Raw genomic sequence first — 21,238 nt, 5'->3', positions numbered from 1 at the left:
TACCTGAGCAATTGGGGTTATATTCAGAAAGTCTTTGCCAAGACCAATAATTTTAAGGGGTTCTACTTTCCCCTCTAGCAGTTTCAGAATTTCAGGTCTGATGTTAAGGTCTTTAATCCATTTGGACTTAATTCTTGTGCATGGAGAGAGAGGAAGGATCTACTTTCATCCTTCTACAGATACGTATCCAGTTTTCCCAGCACCATTTACTGAAGAGGCTGTGTTTTCTCCAATGAGTGCTTTTGGCATTTTTGTCGAATATCAGGTGACTATAGCTACCTGGACTTACATCTGGGTCCTCTGTTCTGTTCCATTGATCTACATGTCTGCTTTTGTGCCAGTATCATGCTGTTTTTGTTACTATTGCTCTGTAGTATAGGTTAAAATCAGGTATGATGATACCACCAACCTTATTTTTGTCAGTATTATTTTAGAAATTCGAGATATTTTGTGCTCAGGAAGTTTTTTTAATAGGAAAAAGTTACATGAATTAAGAATATTTTGCCATACATGGTAGTATATACCTATAATCTCAGGGGCAACTTGAACATGAGGTCAAGGCCAGCCTGGACAATGTAGCAAGACCCTGTCTCAAAAACAAAATGTTTCTTTTAAAGGGAACCATATTGAAACCTAGTGATGAAGCTTTGACCTAACATATCTAGAACCCTGAGATTTTCTCAGTACCTCAAGTTCAAGGCCAACCTGGGCAACATGAGACCCTGTGTCTAAAAAGAGGGAAGCTGGGCATGGTGGCACATGCCTTTAATCCCAGCACTTGGGAGCAGAGGTAGGAGGATCACTGTGAGTCTGAGGTCACCCTGAGAATACATAGTGAATTCCAGGTCAACCTGAAGTAGTGTGAAACCCTACCTCAAAAAAACAAAAAAATAGGGCTGGAGAGATGGCTTAGCGGTTAAGCGCTTGCCTGTGAAGCCTAAGGACCCCGGTTCGAGGCTCGGTTCCCCAGGTCCCACGTTAGCCAGATGCACAAGGGGGCGCACACATCTGGAGTTCGTTTGCAGAGGCTGAAAGCCCTGGCGCGCCCATTCTCTCTCTCTCCCCCTCTATCTGTCTTTCTCTCTGTGTCTGTCGCTCTCAAGTAAATAAATAAAATGTTTTAAAAAAAAATAAAAATAAAAATAAAAAAATAAATAAATAAAAAATAAATAAGTAAAATAAAAATTAAAAGAGGCCTGTTCATGTAGCTCAGTGGTTGAGCATTTGCCTAACATGTAGTGCCATAGATTCAGTACTCAGCACCACTGTTAATTATTAAGCTTTTTAGGAAAGATTGCAACCAAATGACAGTACTGGTAAAAAAAAAAAGCTTGTCAAGAAACAAAAAACAAAGCTGTGTGTGTAGCATGCATGTATGTAGAGATGCATATACACTGTGTGCATGTGAGACAAGGCCAGGGAAGACATTGGGTATCCTGTCTTCACTGAACCTAGAACTCATGTTCAGTCAGACTGATAGACCAACAAGCCCCACCAGTCCTCTCAGTGCTTGGGCTACAGGCATATGCAGCCACATCTAGCTTTTTACATGGGTGCTGGGTATCAAACTCAGGTTTCATGATTACACAGCAAGCATTTTTTACTAATGAGTCATCTTCCTAAATTTTTAAAATTTTTTTAATTTATTTGAGAGAGAGAGAGAATGGGCGCACCAGGGACTCCAACTGCTGCAAATTAATTCCAGATGCATGCACCACTTTGTGCATCTGGCTTTTACATGGATCCTGGGGAATTGAACCTGGGTCCTTTGGCTTTGCAGACAAGTGCCTTAACCACTAAGACATCTCTTCCAGCTCTGCTTTTTAAAACATCATTTATTTATTATTTATTAGGATTCTGCTAATAACATCTACTTCATTGCCCTGGTCCAGTTGTTGGCCTTGAACTCAGGTGATCCACTTACCTCTGCCTCCCAAGTGCTAGGATTAAAGGCATGCACCACCGCACCCAACTCAGTTGCTTTTTTTTTTTTTTTTTTTTTTTTTTTGGTTTTTCAAGGCAAGGTCTCACTCTAGTCCAGGCTGATCTGGAATTAACTATTTAATCTCAGATGGCCTTGAACTCACGGTGATCCTCCTACCTCTGCCTCCGGAGTGCTGGGATTAAGGGCGTGTGCCACCACGCTGGCTTAGTTGCTTTTTTTAAATTTGTTACATATGTTTTTACGGGTCTGGGGAGAAAACTCAGCACTTAAAGGTATTTGCTTACTAAGCCTTCCAGCCTGGATTTGATTCCTAGTACCCATGTAAAGCCATACACACCAAATGGTGCATGCATCTGGAGTTCAAATTTGCATCAGCAAGATGTCTTCGATGGTAACCACCACTGCCCCCTCCCCCCCACTGGGCTTGCAAATGAAGAAATAAAATATTTTAAAAATGAACATTTTTAGCCAAGTTAGGTGGTACATGCCTTTAATCTCAGCACTCGGGAGGCAGAGATAGGAGGATTGCTGTGAGTTCGAGGCCAGCCTGAGACTACATATAGTGTGTTCCATGACAGTCTGGGATAAAGTGAGACTCTTACCTCAAAAAATTTTTTTTGGGCTGGAGAGGTGGCTTAGCGGTTAAACGCTTGCCTGTGAAGCCTAAGGACCCCGGTTCGAGGCTCAGTTCCCCAGGTCCCACGTTAGCCAGATGCACAAGGGGGCGCACGCGTCTGGAGTTCGTTTGCAGAGGCTGGAATCCCTGGCGCGCCCATTCTCTCTCTCTCTCCCTCTATCTGTCCTTCTCTCTGTGTCTGTCACTCTCAAATAAATAAATAAAAAATTTAAAAAAAATATATAAAAAAAAAGTTATGTCTTTAAAAAAATTTTTAATTTCATATTCTTTAATTAAATTTTATTTTATTAAATTAAATATTTTAATTTCTTTATTTGCAAAGAAGGAAGGGTGGGTGCACCAGGGCTTCTTACCACTATAAACAAACTCCACATGCATACCACTTTGTGCATCTGGCTTTATGTGGGAGCTGGGGAATCAAATCTGAGCCAACAGGCTTTGCCAACAAGTGCCTTTAACCATTAAGCCATTTCCCCAGCCCCCATCTTTTCATTTTTTTTTTTTAAATTTTTTTTTTCCAAGGTAGGGTCTGGCTGTAGCCCAGGCTGACCTGGAATTCACTATGTAGTCTCAGGGTGACCTCCAACTCATGGCAATCCTCCTCCCTCTGCCTCCCAAGTGCTGCGATTAAAGGCGCATGCCACCACACCCAGCTTTTCATATTTCATTGTATGTATTTTTGATATCAAGTAGAGATCAGATAATTTATGAAGAAATTTTGTTTGCATGAAAGTTATACTTAGTAGCTGGAGAGATGGCTCAGTGGTTAAAGGCTGTTGCTTGCAAAGTCTACTAGTCTAGAACTGATTCCCCAGTACACATGTAAAGCTAATACATAAAATGGTACATATATCTGAAGTTCATTTGCAATGACAAGAAACCCTGTCACGCCCACACCTATGTACACTCTTTTTGTCAAAAATACTTAGTTCCAGGAAGGGTTCCCACTGTAGTTTCCATGTTCACCCTCATCTTTTATTATTTGATTATTTTTTATTATTTATTTATTATTATTTTGTTATTTATTATCAGATTATTCCCTCAGATTCAGTTCTAATAGAAATGATTAACTCTACAGGTTCGAGAAATGGCTGCTACCACCTTAAGTGGTCTATTACAATGTAACTTCCTTACCATGGACAGTCCTATGCAGATTCATTTTGAGCAACTTTGCAAAACAAAACTACCTAAGAAAAGAAAGCGAGATCCTGGTTCTGTAGGAGATACCATCCCTTCTGCAGGTAATGTTGGTGGAAAATACTCCTTTTGGGAATTAACAACATTGAACAAATATATAAAAGTATTTGTTTGTGCTCAGGTCTTGACAATGGACTGGGAGTGCCTTTCCTTACATTTAAGAAGTTTGCTTATAGAAGACAATACCTGAAATGTGAAAGTTGAAATTGCTCTGTACAAAGGAGCCTGTATACTACTGCATACAGCTATTTTAATACATTTATTCTACTCCCCACACAGAAAGCTTCATAAAGACAGTGATTCAGAAGTAATTATTTTAGAGGATCTATAATATCCATTTTGCCAAGAAAAGGGAGGAAGGAGAGAGGGAAAGAAATGATATTTATGGGTGATTTCTTCATCGTGCAAATGTGATAGCTTCTAAGCTTATACTCACACTAAAATGGCATTGATAGCACTAGGAGATACACTCTTATGCTAGAGGCCACCCGTGTATATCCAAACCATCATTGTCCAAAATGTAAAGATGCATTGCCTGTCTATATTTCACTGTCAACTGATGAAAGTGAGAGAAGAGTCACTGCAGGAGTTTTCAGTGTGTTGAGCGTGAGCCTCATGGCATTGAGACCTGGCTTCTATGTCACGTTTATGAAGAAATTCAAGTAGGACTGCAAAGAAGCATTCGGCCTTGCCATTGCTAACTATAGTCACAAGAAAATAGAATTGACATGGAAAGAAGAGTAAAGAAAAAATTCCGGGCTGGGGAGCTAGGTGGCTCAGTGAGTAAAAGCACTTGCTATGCAAGCATGACAACCTGAGTTCAGATGCTTAGAACCCACAAGAAGCTGGGCATGTGTCTGTAATCTCAGCCTGCCTACAGCAAGGGGGGAAGGTGAAGACAGGAGGATCCCCAGAAGCTTACAGGCCAGCTCTCCTGGCATATGCAGTGAGTGCTGAATAACAAGAAACCTGCCACATACATGGTAATTTTGAATTTCTGAGAAATGACCTGTAATACAAAGCTATTAAGTACTAATTATATTAGTTCTATAGTTATAACTACTTAATGCCAGTAATTTCACTAAAGTACCACTGTTCTAGCATCTTTGCCTAAGAATTAATAGGCTAATAATTTTTATAGCAAATGACATCTATTTATTCTGCTCCAAAATCTTTGTCTTATATTCAACTCAAATGTATGCACATAGCTTTTAAGAAGTCATGAGGGGATAGGTTGGGAAGATGGCTCAGCAGTCAAAGGTGTTTGTTTGTAAAGCCTGCTGGCCCTGGGGCTCACAGATACATGTAAATTTTAAAAATTTTTAAAAAAGTAAAAACACTGAAGATGGAATCTTGGGGGTGTGGCTCAGCTAGAGCTCTCGGCTAGCATGCTTGAGGCCCTGTGCTACCAAAAGGGAAGGAGAAAAACAAATAAGAAATATGGCAATAGAGCACAGTGATAGAGCACTTGCTTTCTGTGGGTGAGGATAACACATATCTGGCCTGGAAACAGTCAGTGCTGTCACTGAGGAAAAGCTATAAAAAGTCTTAAAAATTCTTAAATATAGGTTTGTTTGTTTGTTTTAAGTTCAGCTTCAGAAACCATGCTTTTGATGTGTATACTTGGAAGTTAGGTTAAGTACAGAAAATCGCACACTGAAAGTCCAAACAGTATAATGAAAATTAGCTTCACTGCAGCAGGTACAGTAGTGGTTATTTGTATTTCTCTGCAGAGTTGGTCAAGCGCCATGCGGGTGTGCTAGGACTTGGTGCGTGTGTTCTTTCTAGCCCCTATGGTGTTCCGACCTGGATGCCCCAGCTCCTTATGAATCTGAGTGCACACCTGAATGACCCTCAACCTATAGAGGTACGATTCTTACTTGTTTATTCATTTGGATTGATAATTTCCTATACACTTTGCGTTTACTGTATAACCATTGAATTTTTTTTTTAAAAATTACTTGAGAGGGAGAGAGAGAATGAATGCACCAGGACCTCCAGCTGCTGCAAACAAACTCCAGATGCATGCACTGTTATGCCCAGTTCTCAGCACCCGCAGTGACCATGAAGGAGAACCAAATGCATATGCAAGGGCAAGGAGCTTTATTTCAGGCTTAAGCTCAGTCTCTTGACTTCACCAACGCGGTAGATCTGTACAAGAGCCCCGAGTAGTGGGAGGGGAGGGTTTTAGTAACTGCACTTGTACTCTTCTGATTGGCTTAGGATTTTTTCAGGCAAAGTTGGCAGGCTGGGGCTAGGAGAATTGAACTTAACTATGACTACAGGAATATATGGCATAATCAGTTTCCAGTAACTGTTAAACCCACCCTTACCAAAAAATTAAAACTTAGACCTTGCCGGAAAACAGAAACTTAGGCCTACTGAGGACTCTGAAGCCTGTCATGGCGTCTAGCTGGTTCCTGAGTCCTTCAGAACCCCCTGTCTTTGTACCATGAGGAGCCAATCTTGGGTGCTGATTGACTTAGTGAGTGGAGTCTTAATGGTACATACTGTGATCTTAAAACCATAAGCTGTACTGTATTAATGTGTTCCCTAACAAAAGCAACTAATCTATTAATAATGCAAGGTCCTATTGTGATTAGCAACAAAAAGAAAAGTAATGGCCCTGCTAAAGCAGACAGCAGAGTTGGTAACCATGGGGAATGACTGAACCATGACTGAAACCATCCTCTATTAGCTTCTCTTTCTTTCTTTCTTTCCTTCTTTCTTTCTTTCTTTCTTTCTTTCTTTCTTTCTTTCTTTCTTTCTTTCTTTCTTTCTTTCTTTTTTTTCTTTCTTTCATTTTTCCAAATTCTCTTGTACCTTCGCCTTTGAGTCTCTAATTATACCTGAATGGTTGATATAAAAACAACATTCTTCCCTTAAGGCCACACATAGTCCCTCTTGCTGGAGGAATAATAAGTCCAATCCCCATCTATTCCGTAATACAACCTCTGCTAAGGAATCTACATTTCTCTCTAAGTGAACAATGGATGTTTCCAGCCTCTGAATGTCTAAGTCTATACTTTCTCTGAAATCATTGTAATGTTTTCCTTGATGGGTGAGTGCTACAGTGCCTATTCCTTCCCCTGCCAGGCCTGCATTGGGAAATATTGTCATCAACCAGATAGTAAATAAGGCACCAGGGTCATACACAGTAGTGTATAGTTTTATTCCCCAGGCCTTTCCATTATCCCAGGACACCTGTCTCCCTTTTTCTATAAACTTGAGAGGAACAAAATTACAGGTCTCATTTCCTTTCAAGGGATGGAGGTAATATGGTCCATATTGATCCCTGGTCTGGTTCAGTGTCTCTCATGGTGATAAGGTCCCCCTTAGTAGGCGGTTTCCAGTATACCCTTCTGGTAGACACACATTGCCAGCCAGCACAGTAGAAAGCTTCAGGTCACAGCCCCCTTTGATTCTTGCTTTCCCTAAGTGCCCAGGGCATACATAGAAATAAGAAATTTCCTGACTTGCCACAGAGTCCCATGAGGCACCCACTAGTTGATGGAGGTCAAAGATTAAATCAGGAGTAAGCAATTGCCCCGTGGCAGTGTTGGTTATTATCCAGGTCAGGTTATAAACTTGGTGGGGAGTAGCTGCCACAACACATACAGTTAGGAGCACAGTCAGGATCAGGAGCGTTTGAGTTGAAGCTTGAGTGGGGTGCTGCGTTTCCATTGTGGCTGATAGGCCTCAGGTTCAGCCAGTGGATCTGCCGGTCAGATGTGGGTGTGGTGAAGCCAAGTTGCAATTCCGTCCATCTTCACAGTGGTAGGTGTGGTCAGAATGAAGACGTAGGGTCTCTTCCAGTGTCTTGTGGCGATGGCGGTGAACAAACACCCAGTCCTCCCAGATTACTTACATATTTTAGATTTGAAAATAACTCTTTGAACATCTATATTTGTTTTTCTTTATTATAGAATTAAAACTATGGGGAATAAATGTCTTCAATATTTGTTTCCCCTCTTGGAAAGCTCCTGTGTTACTTAATAGACTATTCATATATGTAAGGTATTTTTTATCTTTGGTTATACATTTCTCTCCAAATGTATAAGACCATGCAGATAGCCAAATTTAATTAAGGATTAGTTTTGGAGGTCACTATGGTTCTCCAAAGAGACTTTAGGGACACAGGAGTAGCTCCATAGCTTACTGGTGTCTTTTGTCTGTTAGGATGAGTCAGGGCGATGCTGGCCAAGTAGTTTTCCCTTCTTTGGGAAGTCAGGAGGAGTGATTGCTCCTCAATTGTGACTCTTCTGTTTCAGACTGTACACCAATTTTGTTTGGGTCTCCTTATCCTCCCTGCTCAGGAAGACAGGACTTACCAGGGGCCAGTGTAGCACTGTCCCATCATCTCCAGTGGTCTCATGAACTGGGAGCATAGGCCAAAATATTGGCACCTCTTGCTCTGATGACTCCAATTAGCTTTGCCTTCTACATAGGTAATTAACACACTTAGAAAGGAAGTTACACCAGCCTGGATGTATGTACATATTTGATTACTGAAATAGTTTTAGTTAAAGAATGGCACAAGGAATTCTAAAATCATTTTGTCCTATCTTTAAAATTTTTTTGTACTGTGGCAACATAAGCATTATATACAAGGTATAGAAAGTAGGCACATCTCACATTTTAAATATCTAATATTTATAGATATCTCACATTTTAAATATCTAACATTTATAGATATAGGCAGAACCTGCTACCAGTCTTGAAAATAGTACCACTTGATTTACAGACTAACTAATTTAACCTAGAAATTGTCAGAAAAGGACAAGAAAGACAGTATAAAGTCTTAGCATCTGTGTTTGAAAACATCTTTGATTAGTTCAGATATCTGTGTGGGTACAAATTACCCAGAAAACATTGGAAACAGAACCACAGAGCTTGATTCCCCCCCCCTCAGATGAAGACCATTGTTTGAGCATGAGGCTACCCTAAAGTAGGAAATATGTCTTAAGAGTTAATTTTGTTATAAGCATTGGACTTAGATACAATAGAGCAGAATCGGGTCTTTTTTAAATAAAAAAAATCCAAAACAGCTAGCTAAATTCTAACATAACCCATGATAAATCTTTTTGAAAGAAAAAACATTGTTTGACAACCAGTGATTTTGGCTTAAACTTGATAGCTATTGATTTTATATACCACAGCAATTTTTATTAACATAAAACAATTTTATGTTTTAGCCATGACTTAAATTTGATAAAGCTTAAGCAAGCTATCCCAACATATCCCAGGAAGATGAAAGTTATCATTACTGAAATTAAATCACTTAAACCAAAGTAATTAAACCTAGTTATGACCATTCAATAGAGTTAGCATAAATAAGACAGAAGCCACAATGTCTTTAGGTATGAGTACTTCACCTTTGGAAATTAACTACTTCTATGTGAGCCTTTATCTTAAGAATAGTTAAAACCTTGATGAAAAGAGGAACCTAATTTACTTTCCTGAGTGAGTCTTAAAGCCAGTTTTATAACCCTTAAATCATAACAAATTAGCATCAGTGACCTGTTAATGAGTGAGGCCTTATCATAAGACTCAGTTTCTCCACTGATTAAAACCTGGGCATCAGGTAAACATTAGATTTAATCCAAAAGATGTTTCAATGAAGGGGCCCTTTCCTGAGCAACCTTCATTATCATTATGTCCTGGTGACATCTATTCTTTTTTCTTTATCTCCTTTTCTGGTCCCTTTTTCTTAGCTTCCCAACTATGATAAAACAGAATGTGCCACCTAAAGCAGCTGTTTTAAGTTCTTGTCTGGTTTTGCTACCAATTTTTGTAATTTCTTATAAATATCAGGTATTGGCTGAGTTAAGAATTTGTTTTTAAGAAGAATTTTCTCCTTGGTACCTGGAGTTACATTAGTATGTTTTCTAATTGTCTCATTTTAAGTCTCTGGAGAGAAGTAATGGACAGTTCCTGTTCTCCCTGCATTATCTAAATGAGCCCAGTCTCAAGAGACAGGCTAGCAGAGACTTTTGGGCTATCCTGAAAGCCGCTTGTCCCATCTGAAACAAAGGGGAAGAAAGTGAATGAAGAGTCTTGTCAGGTTATGCCCAATCCTGGCTTTTCTTCTTCTCATAGAAGGGGGGCATCCCTCTGATCAGATTTGGGAGAAGAAATTAGGGCTTTTAAAAAAAAAAAAAATCTAAAAAAAAAAAAAATCTTCCTACAGGAGTCCTCACACAAATTTTCATGTTTTCTCCCCAAGTAAATGGAGAAACATTGTGTGGTATACGTGTCCCTAGGAGCAAGAAAGGTCCAGGACAGGATACCTGTGTTCCTCTTGCCTGGCCAGTTCCCATGCCTGTGTACCTCCAACAGTCCTCCAGCCCTGCATGTGCCTTACATCACAGCGTATAAGCAGTGCCATTGGCAAGATAGGCCCAAGTGGGAAGACTTCCACATCTACTCCTGTCTTAACAGCCTATATGCCCTTCTGGGGGAGATGTTTCTTGGGACCGCTTTCCCTTCTCCACTCTGTGGGAGCCTGGGATATGGGCTCATTTGTGAATGTTTCAGAATGATCTAGGGACTAAAGGGAATTATTTTAAAGGTTACCTCTAGTTTTATTACCTTTTTAATTTCCCTTAACTTTATTATGGAGATCCTACCCTTTGTTGGTATCTCTGAAGTTGTTTTTACATAGCAAATATACCCATTTGCAAAACACAAGGTGATAGACTCTTGTCTATGCTTAACCTGGTTAAACTCCAATTACATCTGCACTTATGACTTTGTGACCTACCTAGCATAGGCATTACCTGTATCTAATGTAAGATGAATTTGGATTAAGACTATGTCCCTCTATAAAACTGTTAGAGTATCCTTAAGAGTCTGCAAACAGTTGAAAAATCTCTAACTTTAGGCATGGCGTTTAGGTTTACCCTGAAAAATCTTTCCTACATACGTACATCTTTATCCACATACTTTAACATTCTCATCTAAGTACCACTCAAAAAGCATTTTTAATGAGCGTTTTATGTCCCAACATTGAAAAATTCCTTCCCAGTTTCTTCAGTCAATTCATCTCATCCCATTATTAACCACCTTTCTTATAAGGCTATTATGAAAAACTACACCAAATTAATTAATCCTATTACTCACTAACAAGTGAGTAGTATAAAGACAATTTTATGTCATTAATACCAATAAAAACACTTGTAAATGATTTTATTAGGAGTAACTAAGCCAAATTTTGCTGCTGTCTTGAGGCAGGCAGGCCTAGAAGTCAGATTGGCTGCCTCCTCCTTTTAAATACATTGAGGACATTACAATCCTTTTTTTTTTTTTTTTTTAATACCTAACAAATTATAAGTTACCACTTTAGAGAGAATTCTGTTGTTTTTAATAATCCTCTATGTAAGTTGAAGTTCACCTAGAACATAAATTCAATAATTACATTTATGATATCATGTAACATAGTATGACTATTTTTTTTTTACACAAAACCTCAGTTCTTTATAGGCTGTAGTTAAACGTGACTTTCTTTTTCTTGCTGCTTTTTGATGCACTGTTGCGGCTGGGCGGGGCTTGTGTATGCCTTACATCAGCCCTGCCCTACTCCCGGCACTCCCCAGGGGTCCTGTCTAATATACGTGGAGGTAATGGCCAAGAAGACTGCTGGGGGCCAAGGATTCTGACTACCTGAAGGGGAAAGGGGGGGCTCCAGGACTGCCCGGAGGCCTCTGAAGAAGGCGGCCCACTGGGAGGCCACTGAAGGAGTGGACCTGCTTAGGGGCCACTGGGAGAGGAGGCGGAGACATGACACCTGCATGGGCAGAGACGCCATTGTCTGTCTGCCACTTGACTCTGACCCAAGTGCTTCCAAAGCCGGCTTGTAGTTTTGCTGCTTAAAGGGAATGAGGGGAAATTTCCTTCCTGAACTTTTCACTTCCTAGCCAGATAAGCTATGCAGGTCCATATGGATGCCCAGAAATCCAGAAATAACTGGAGGACTTCTTCCCAAAAGGAGCCAGTCTCCCTCTGGGAAAGCTAATTCCCTTAACTTTCAGAAGAGCTCTTATTTCATGAATCTGAGATATATATATATATATATATATATATACCAGAGGGCAACATTCCCGAGGGCTGATTAGCACACGGGGGATTCCCCAAAGATACTGCGGTGAGCCTGTCCACAAGTTTAAGAGGGTGATGACCTGCCCTACAGGCTTTTAAGAGGTATCCAATGTGTTACCGGTTTTTTTGTGTCACAGAGAAATAGCTAGAGGGTTTTTGCCAACACTCAACGGGCTGTCGGGGTCCAGGCAGAGGACGACTGGCCTTCAGTCAATACTGAAGAGTGGCCTCGGCCAAGAGACATCAGTTGCCGGTTTGTTGTGTCTGGTCCTGTGGGATGGCGCAAACTGAAAATAAAGGAGGAGAAAGAGAAACCTGCCAGCCCTCAAAAACATGGAGGCAAGGCCGCATGGGCCGATGTCTCCCAGTCCCTCTCTCTGGGAGAGCATGCAACTACCCTGTCCATCTCGTAAGGTCCCTGCTCAGGCACCAGCTGTGGGTTTTTGGATTTTTGCTCAGGGGATGGGTGAGATGTGAAGAGAGAAAGACACTCCTGGGAGAAAGTTGAACAGCTCTTTCCTTACCTGCTGCCGTGTTGAAATCCCAGTCTGGTCTAGTCAAAGGGAAGAAGGTATTAATGATAGCCTGATTATTGGTGGGATTCCCATCAGTGCCCAGAACCAGTTTCCGGGCTTCAGTCTGGCTTCTCTTTCCTCTGTAGTAAAGAGAATCTGTAGCAATTGTTGACAATCATCCCAAGTTGATTACCATCTTGGTCTGGGAGCTCCATAGCATGGAGGGGGAATACTGTGGCCTCCGGGTCCAGGGCTTGACTCTGAGGGGCCCTAATTTTAACGTCCTGAAAGTGGTCTGTCAGTAAAGAAAGTGGGGTAGTCTGCATCTGTCCCATCTGTCCAAACACACAAATAGTAATTCCAACAAAGAAAAGGAAAAAGAGACAGCAAAAATGTTCAGCTGGCCAGCAACTACAAAACCGAAACTGAGACAATGGCCTCTCGTGTTGTCTCTACAAATAGGGGAATGAAATCCCCTCCAGGAAGGCCTGGGGCACCCAGGACCCGCCCTCCGAACAAAGTGGCATCCTGGAGGCGCATCCACCCAACCACAATTTTCTAATGAAGGGAAGAGCAAAGGACAGGTTTTCAGGAAAGGCAAAACACAGAAGCACACTTACCAGACAGTGACCTGAGGTCCATATGTTGGTGGACCTCAGGGGTTTCTGAGGAGATCCAGGACGAGCCCCCAAATGTTATGCCCAGTTTTCGACACCCCAGTGACCACCAAGGAGAACCAAACACATATGCAAGGGCATGGAGCTTTATTTCAGGCTTAAGCTCGGTCTCTTGACTTCACCAATGCAGTGGATCCATACAAGAGCCCTGAGTAGTGGGAAGGTAGAGTTTATATAGGAATTTGAACATACAAGAAGGGGATGGGTACATGATTGGTTGATTTAAACAGTAACTGCACTAGTACTCTTCTGATTGGCTTAGGATTTTGGTGGGCAAAGTTGGTGGGCTGGGTCTAGGGGAATTGAACTTATCTATGACTACAGGAATGTATGGACTAATCAGTTTCCAGTAACTGTTAAACCCACCCTTACCAAAAAACAAAAACTTAGACCTTGCCGGAAAACAAAAACTTAGGCCTACTGAGGACTCTGAAGCCTGTCATGGTGTCTATCTGGTTCCTGAGTCCTTCAGAACCACCTTGTGCATCTGGTTTACTTGGGTCCATTAGTTTTGCTGGCAAGCGCCTTAACTGTAAACCATCTCTCAAGCCCTAATTATTGAAATTTTGCAGTGATAGTGTTTTCATATGTATTTGAGATCTTTTTGGTAGCAGAAAAAAGGGAAAGAGGGACAGAGGGAGGGAAGGAAGGAAACCTGTAGCTTCTATGCTTCTTGATCCTATGGAAGAAAATAATTAGTTACAAAATTTAGTGGTTTGGAAAAATAAAGGCAACTTTGATTTTTTTAATTTATTTTTTATTTTCAATTTCTGTAATTGTAAACAATAACCCATGGTGATTTCCACCCTCCCCCCACTTTCCCTTTTGAAACTCCACTCTCCCATCATACCCCTTCCCCCTCTCAATCAGTCTCTCTCTTATTTTGATGTCATGATCTTGTCCTCCTATTATGATGGTCTTGTGTAGGGAGTGTCAGGCACTATGAGGTCATGGATATCCAGGCCATTTTGTGTCTGGAGGAACACATTGTTAGGAATCCTATTCTTCCTTTGGCTCTTACATTCTTTCCTCCACCTCTTCTGCAGTGGACCCTCAGCCTTAGAAGGTGTGATAGAGATACTGCAGTGCTGAGCACTCCTCTGTCACTTCTTCTCAGCACCATGGTGCCTTCTGAGTCATCCCCAAGGTCACTGCCATCTGAAAAAAGAAGCTTCTCTAACCAAAAGTGAGAGTAGCATTAATATAATGGTATGAACATTAAGAGAAGTACTTACTGGGCAGCTTGGTGAGCATAGTGTGTACATTTAGCCAGACAGCAGCAGACATTATACCCCTTGGGCTCATGGCTACCCCTGTTTTAGATTTTCAGTATCAGGGATGTATTCCCTCCCTTGGAGAGGGCCTCCAGTCCAATTAGAGAGCAGTTGGTTTCCCCTGTAACAGATGTGCCACTATTGCATCCATTGGCTCATTTGGCCTGGCTCGCCAAATTTAAGGCTTGCAGTGTTGACTGTTGAGTATCTCCACTGGTGATTTCTCTCTCCCATTGAACTGCATGCAGCATAGCTTTTTCCAGCTTTCTGTCAGCTGATCTACATGGAAGAGGTTTTCAGCTCAGCTCCAGCAGGATTTCTCAGTGACCTTGAAGACTACGTATGTGGAGTCTTTAGCAATATGGTCTCACCATCTATTCCTGGTGGGAAACCAAGGGCTTCAGCAATGGCCTGTAATGTTTTGGGGGCATCAGAGACCTCCCTGGCCAACAACCCACTGGAAGGTATCCCACCTGGCTCTGAAATTTTTCTAGTAACAATCTGTGGCTTCTTAGTTTTCCATTGTTCAAAAAACTAGGTTCCATATGACTTATTTATAGCCTCTTAGATTTTGATTTGCTCTCTCTCTTTCCTTTGCTCAGTCTCTTCCCCTGATCTCACTTAGGCCTTTTCATCCCCATTAATCTGTCCTTCTCCGTATGTATGTATGTATGTATGCATATATGGTACCATCCTGTTAAGTCCCCCCCCCTTTTCTATTCCCTTTATATCTCCTTTCTAGCTTACTGACCTCTGCTACTGAATTTTATTCCTACTCATGTAGAAGTCCAATCATTTGTAGCTGGAATCCACATATGAGAGAGAACATGTGACATTTGGCTTTCTGGGGCCGAGTTACCTGAGACATTGATTTTGTAGCACTGTAATACTTGTGATGTGTGAGATCTGAGGCCTAGATAGATTAACTTTTAGCTAAATGTATATCCTTGTGTATTTAATTAAAGGTACTTTATCCTTGTATCAGATTAAAATGTGTGTGGGTTGATTATTCTACAGATGACTGTAAAAAAGACCTTATCGAATTTCCGAAGGACACACCATGACAACTGGCAAGAGCACAAACAGCAGTTCACTGATGACCAACTGCTTGTTCTTACTGATCTCCTTGTGTCCCCATGCTATTATGCATAGAAGGGTAAGGAAGCAAGGTTCTACACGTAAACAGCTGACAGGTAAAACTGTGTTGGTTACTAAGAACAAGATATTTATAAGTTTTTAATGTTTTTGTGTGTATGAAGTAGGTATGGTGTGCATGTGTGTATATCAGATGGTAAGATCCTGTCCCAATTATTATGGCCAGTAAAAATAAGTTTCCATAGAATTTTCTAATGCTCTTTTGTTTCTGTTAGTAAATAATTGGTATGGCTGCTTTTGGACCTTTATAAATGAGTTGTGTTCATGCCCTGGGAGTAGTTAGGTCAAAGGGAAGAAATCATAGTCTGAATTTCATTGTGAGTAGGTTTGTTTCCAGGTTTATTCTGAAGAATTCAGCACAGTCATGAGAACATTTTGTCTGAATTCTTTTTTTTTTTTTTTTTTTTTTTTTGGTTTTTCGAGGTAGGGTCTTACTCTAGCCCAGGCTGACCTGGAATTAACTATGTAGTCTCAGGGTGGCCTTGAACTCACAGCGATCCTCCTACCTCTGCCTCCCGAGTGCTGGGATTAAAGGCGTGCGCCACCACGCCCGGCTTTGTCTGAATTCTTAAGTACTTGTTACCCTTCTGTAAAGAGGGGCCCTTACTGGGCTATTTGATTTATTTAAGACAGAAAGAGAAGCAGATAAAGAATGGGCACACCAGAGCCTGTAGCCACTGCAAACGAACTCCAGATGCATGCGCTGCCTTGTGTGTCTGGCTCTACATGGGTAGTGGGAAATCAAACTCAGGTCCTTAGGCTTTGAGGGCAGTCTCCAGCCCCTTACTGGGCTTTTTGAGTTGAGTGTCTAGTTACCTAACTTGAGTTTTTGTTTTTTCTCCTTGATACAGATGACTAGTCCTCACTTCAGGCTCATTTCATCAAAAATTTCAGACCCTCAGGTACCATCTGTGGTGACTCTGCAGGTTTCAAACTCAGCTTCTGTGGAGTTTTCATCGTTTTGGTGGTTTCTGTGTTTGGCCCCATTAGTCTGCATTCCATGAGTCTCAACTGCCATTTGACTTCCTGACTCATCCTGAATATTGATCACATTTTCTTTGAGGCACCTCACAAAGTCTCAGACTAGAAATAGCCCGGTATGAATGTGGCATCAAGAACAGAGTCTAGGAACTCTTAATTTTCTTGCAGTGAAGACTGCCCATCGGGATTATAGGTTCTGTCATTTCATTCTTCTTCCTAAAATGGCTCTTGGGTTTAGATGTTACTAAGGCAGTGGGCCATACATCTGAAGCCTGGCCTGGTGTTTAGAGAGCCATGAGAAGAGGATGAAAAGGGCGCGTGTGTAGAAACTAACCAGTGGCCTGACAGATTCCTCGACCAAGTCACAGAAGTCTACGTCTGTATTCCCACAGACTGGAGATTTTCCTGAATAAAGGCAGTTGCTGAAAAACTGAGGGTTTGGTTCATAAATTTTAGACTGATTGTTGTGTGTGTGTATACAATGTGTGATTTTAAAAATAAATGACAATAATAATGAACACCCTGCCTGGTTGCTTTTTACCTTATAGTCTTCACAAATATTATTTGACCCACTTCAAAATCTGTTACACTTCACATATGTGGAAGATTGCTGTATTTGTAAACATTCTGTATTTTTTTTTTCTTTCTTTTAAGACCTCTCTCCCTGCCTGCAGAATTATTGAGACTAATAAGACTTGGTATTTGACTTGTTTAAAACATGTTACATAGATGTAAAAGATTGTATAAACTATAGAGATAGCATGGGCCAGACTTTGTACAAATGGAGCCTTTTACACACAGCTGTATAATTCGTTTGTAAAGATCAACACGTAGCTCTTTATTATAGTGATTTGGGGCTTTTGTACCTATTGAATGCTATTCTGTGTGTTTTGCAATTATTTTCTTCATATGTTACAGAAGCTGAAATGAGATTTTTTTTTAAGTTCATTTATCATTAGAATGTCTGGGTTTTTATGTGTATTCTGTGCAGCTCTAAATGACATGTTTGCCTGTCACAACTTTATAGAGTGCAAGGTCTCTTCTAGTTTGAAGTAATTCACAAGTTGGTGAATATCATCTTGTGACATACCCTGTACAGTTTTCCTTAAAGGAACACTACAGTATATTTTTTAGTATCTACCTGCTGAATGGCCCAATCCGAGCTTAGCAGCAGTCCTGGTACAGTACTGAAATGTCAGCAGACATAGGTATAATCCCTGTATAGAGTAGTGCCAAACTGACGGTTTCTATTGTGTAAGTAGATTAAAACCAATAAATGAATTGTTTTTAATTCTTGGCTTCAGTCTTCATTAAGAGAAGACAGCAACTTTGGTGTATTCCTTTTGCTTTTTAAATAGATTTGGATCTGTGAATTCCTTCCCCTTGACCAAAATGAATTCCCTAAATCTGTGCTGAAATACAGTAGTCAAGCTCACTAAGCATCTTAACTGCTCATTAGCCACATGTGACTAGTGATGACCACACTGGACAGCACAGATGGACTCCAGCCATCACATGAAGTACCATTGGATAACACAGACCTAGACAGTTGATTCTTTTGACATGCCTAAGAATTATGAGGAAATGTTTAAAATGTTATTGTTTGCTCTGGGTCATGATAGCAATGCTTGATCCTAACAACACCCTTTGAGTGGTGAGACCTTAATTGACCACTTCAGCTTTTCCTAATATATAAAAGTATGCCTTAACAATAGTTCCTACGTGGGAATTTTTAAAACTGTAAGGTGTTTCAGTGCCTGGTGTGCTCAATTAGAATTTCCTGATGGGTCTCGGGCATCAGCATCTCTTTAAGCCCTACAATGACTCACACAGTCACTTGAGTTCAGAGTCAGCCTGGGCTAACTAATGAGATCCTATCTCAAACCAAAACAAGACTACATGGTGACTCGCTTTCCATCAGGGATTAAAACTCATGAAGACAAGATCCTAACTCCTACTCAACATAAAAATAGGGTGCCTGCACCTGATAATGAAGTATGCTTTCCAAGTGACTCAATACCAGTGTGTTGCTTATTGCCTTGATATTTACCCAGACTGTGCTGTCAGTTTACAATTAAATGTACTATTGCATAATGAAATTTCCTACATATGGCCACAGGGATGAATGGGAAGGAATTGGGTGGCTAATTAATGTCTGAGGTAGTTCTTAGAATATGTGGTACATTGAAAAGTGGTGATGGTCAGAGCTAGGAGGGAGTTAGGTTTGCTGAAGTGTGAGAAAGGCAGGCAGTGTCATTGATTGGACAAGGAAGAATATAGGTTTTTGTGAGTTTGGATAAATAGTAAGGAAAGAAGATGAGGTTATAAGATCATCTAATCATTAGTTTTTAAATGGAAACTTTTATATGTTCCAAAAGACTGCAAATTATATTCCAAAATTTTGGAGAAAAAAATGTATTCACTTAATGTAAATGAAAGGCTAGAGTGTAGGTCAGTGATACTGTGCTTGTGTAGCATGCCAAATGACGTCAAAGGTCATCCATAAAGGGGGTGGGGAAGATAGCTCAATGGGTAAAGGTGATTGTGCATACTTGAGGACCTGAATTCAAGCCCTGTCACCCACATAAAAAGCTGAGACTCTTGTCTCAAGAAAACAAAGCAGAGGAGCTACAGAGGTGGGTACCAGTGTCGTCCTCTGGCTCCACATGCACACACAGGAAGTGCACTTGCCTGCACACGTGGGCATACGCACTCCTCCCAAAAATATATACACACACATTTGGCAGGGCCTGTGAACTTTGTTTTGAGCCCCATTGTTGAACAAACCTGTTTTCTCTACTACAAACTACATTGCAATACATAATTATTTGAGAGAGAGAGAGAGAAGGGCACATCAGGGCCTCCAGCCAGTGTAAATGAATTCCAGACGCACCCACCAACCACCTTATGTATCTGGCTTGTATGGATCCTGGGTAATGGAACTTGAGTCCTTGGGCTTTTCAGGCAGATGCCTTAACCACTGAGCCCTCCAGCTTGCATATTTTGTAGCTTCTTACTTGAAAACTTGATTCTGACTGGATGTTAGAACAGTTCCAATTTTTTGTTTGTTTGTTTTTAGCTCACGGAACTTCTGTTGGAGGGTGATACTTTTTCAGATAAGGTCTTAGTGTATCCCTGGCCGGCCTGAAACTATGTAACTGAGGGTGACCTTGAACTGATCCTCCTACTTCCACCTCCCAAGTTATGAGATAACTATGCTTGAATGTGAGCATTAGTTCCCTCTGTGTGTGATGTTTTCCAGAAAATGGACATGTGTCAATTTGCATTGCTAGGAAATTGGGTTTAATTCAGATGGTTAGTCCATAAGTTTTTATTGGTCCTGATTATTTGCAGGTGTTTCCATTTTTATATTACTTAAGCCAGTGGTCTGTTACACATTTAACTGCCATGTTTAGTTACTAGATATTATTTAGTGTTGCTGCAGAGTCCTAATTTTAGAACTTTGACCCTATCTTTCTGTCTAAATCTCTAGCATCTTTTACAACATGATTGCATTCTTATGTCCACATGCCTGGAAATTATGTAGGCAGTAGTTGATATGATAAGCATATAATTTGGGTTAGAATTTCCACTTTAAATGAAAAATGAATCCTTTTATTTATTTTTGGTATAGTCTTCCTCCAGCCCAGGCTGATCTGAGATTCACTATATAGTCTCAAACTCATAGCCATTCTATCTCTGCCTCCCAAGTGATGGAATTAAAGGTATGTGCCACCACACCCAGCTAATCCTCTTTTTTATGATTGTCAGGTTACCACTGTTGACATGTATTAGAGTGCAAACATTTGGAGGGCACAGCGTGATGGATGTGGAAATTGGAATTTCGGGTGGTTTTTGAAGGTCTCACTCTAGCCCAGGCTAACCTGAAACTCACTCTGTAGCCCCAGACTGGCCTCAAACTCAGTGATCCTCCTACCTCATCCTCCCAAGTGCTGAGACTATAGGTGTGCACCACCACACCTGGGTGGAATATTTTATCTAGGTATAGTAAACCCTTGGACTAAACATTCTATACATTATCCAACCCTCATGTATGATTTTTTTAACAAAGCACTAGGATCTTGGCCCAAAATTTTGTGCTGAATCAGATTTCATTGATATTCATTGGTAATTTGTCTTTCTAAAGAAAAAGCTGAAAATAGGTGGTGTAGCAACAATACCACCAAATATTTCACCTGAATGGATTCAACTTCCGGTGACAGAAGGGACAAATAGTACTTCTGGACTGAGAAATGGCTCAGCAGTTAAAGGCACTTGCTAGCAAAGCCTGGGTTGAATTCCACAGTACCCACCTAAAACTAGTTGCCCGAAGTGGCTCATGTGTCTGGGGTTCATTGGAAATGGTAGGTCCTGGTGCGCCCATGCTCTCTCCCTATCTGCCTCCCCTCCCCCCATTTTTTTGTTTTTGTCCTTCAAGGGTCTTCTTCTATCCCAGGCTGACCTGGAATTCATTATATAGTCTCACAGTGGCCTCGAACTCACAGCAATTATACCTCTGCCTCCCAAGTGCTGGGATTGAAAGTATGCACCACCGCACCAGCATCAGGTTTGTTTTGTTTTGTTATTTTTGTTTTGTTTTTTGAGGTAGGGTCTCACTCCAGTCCAAGCTGACCTGGAAGTCACTATGTTAGTCTCAGGGTGGCCTCTAACTCACGGTGATCCTCCTACCTGTGCCTCCACTACGGCTGGCTCTATTTTTAATAGAAAAGTAGAAATATCCTAAGTAAAGAGGGTTGATG

At 40.9% G+C, this 21,238-nt stretch overlaps 1 protein-coding gene across 1 annotated transcript in view; it reads left to right on the top strand.

Annotated features, from left to right (window-relative positions):
* The window catches only part of Psme4 (proteasome activator subunit 4), a 159,730-nt gene extending 141,961 nt beyond the window's left edge, over positions 1 to 17,769 (top strand). Inside the window, exons 44-47 of the mRNA XM_045137278.1 lie at positions 3,661 to 3,823; positions 5,513 to 5,646; positions 15,360 to 15,535; positions 16,349 to 17,769. Coding sequence (XP_044993213.1) covers positions 3,661 to 3,823; positions 5,513 to 5,646; positions 15,360 to 15,494 — 432 coding nt within the window. The 3' untranslated portion in view covers positions 15,495 to 15,535; positions 16,349 to 17,769. The remainder of the gene's footprint in view (positions 1 to 3,660; positions 3,824 to 5,512; positions 5,647 to 15,359; positions 15,536 to 16,348) is intronic.
* Positions 17,770 to 21,238: the final 3,469 nt, after the last annotated feature.

This window comes from Jaculus jaculus, chromosome 18, assembly GCF_020740685.1.
Source record: "Jaculus jaculus isolate mJacJac1 chromosome 18, mJacJac1.mat.Y.cur, whole genome shotgun sequence".
Taxonomy (NCBI): Eukaryota; Metazoa; Chordata; class Mammalia; order Rodentia; family Dipodidae; genus Jaculus; species Jaculus jaculus.
This window is presented reverse-complemented; position numbering and strand designations above follow the sequence as displayed.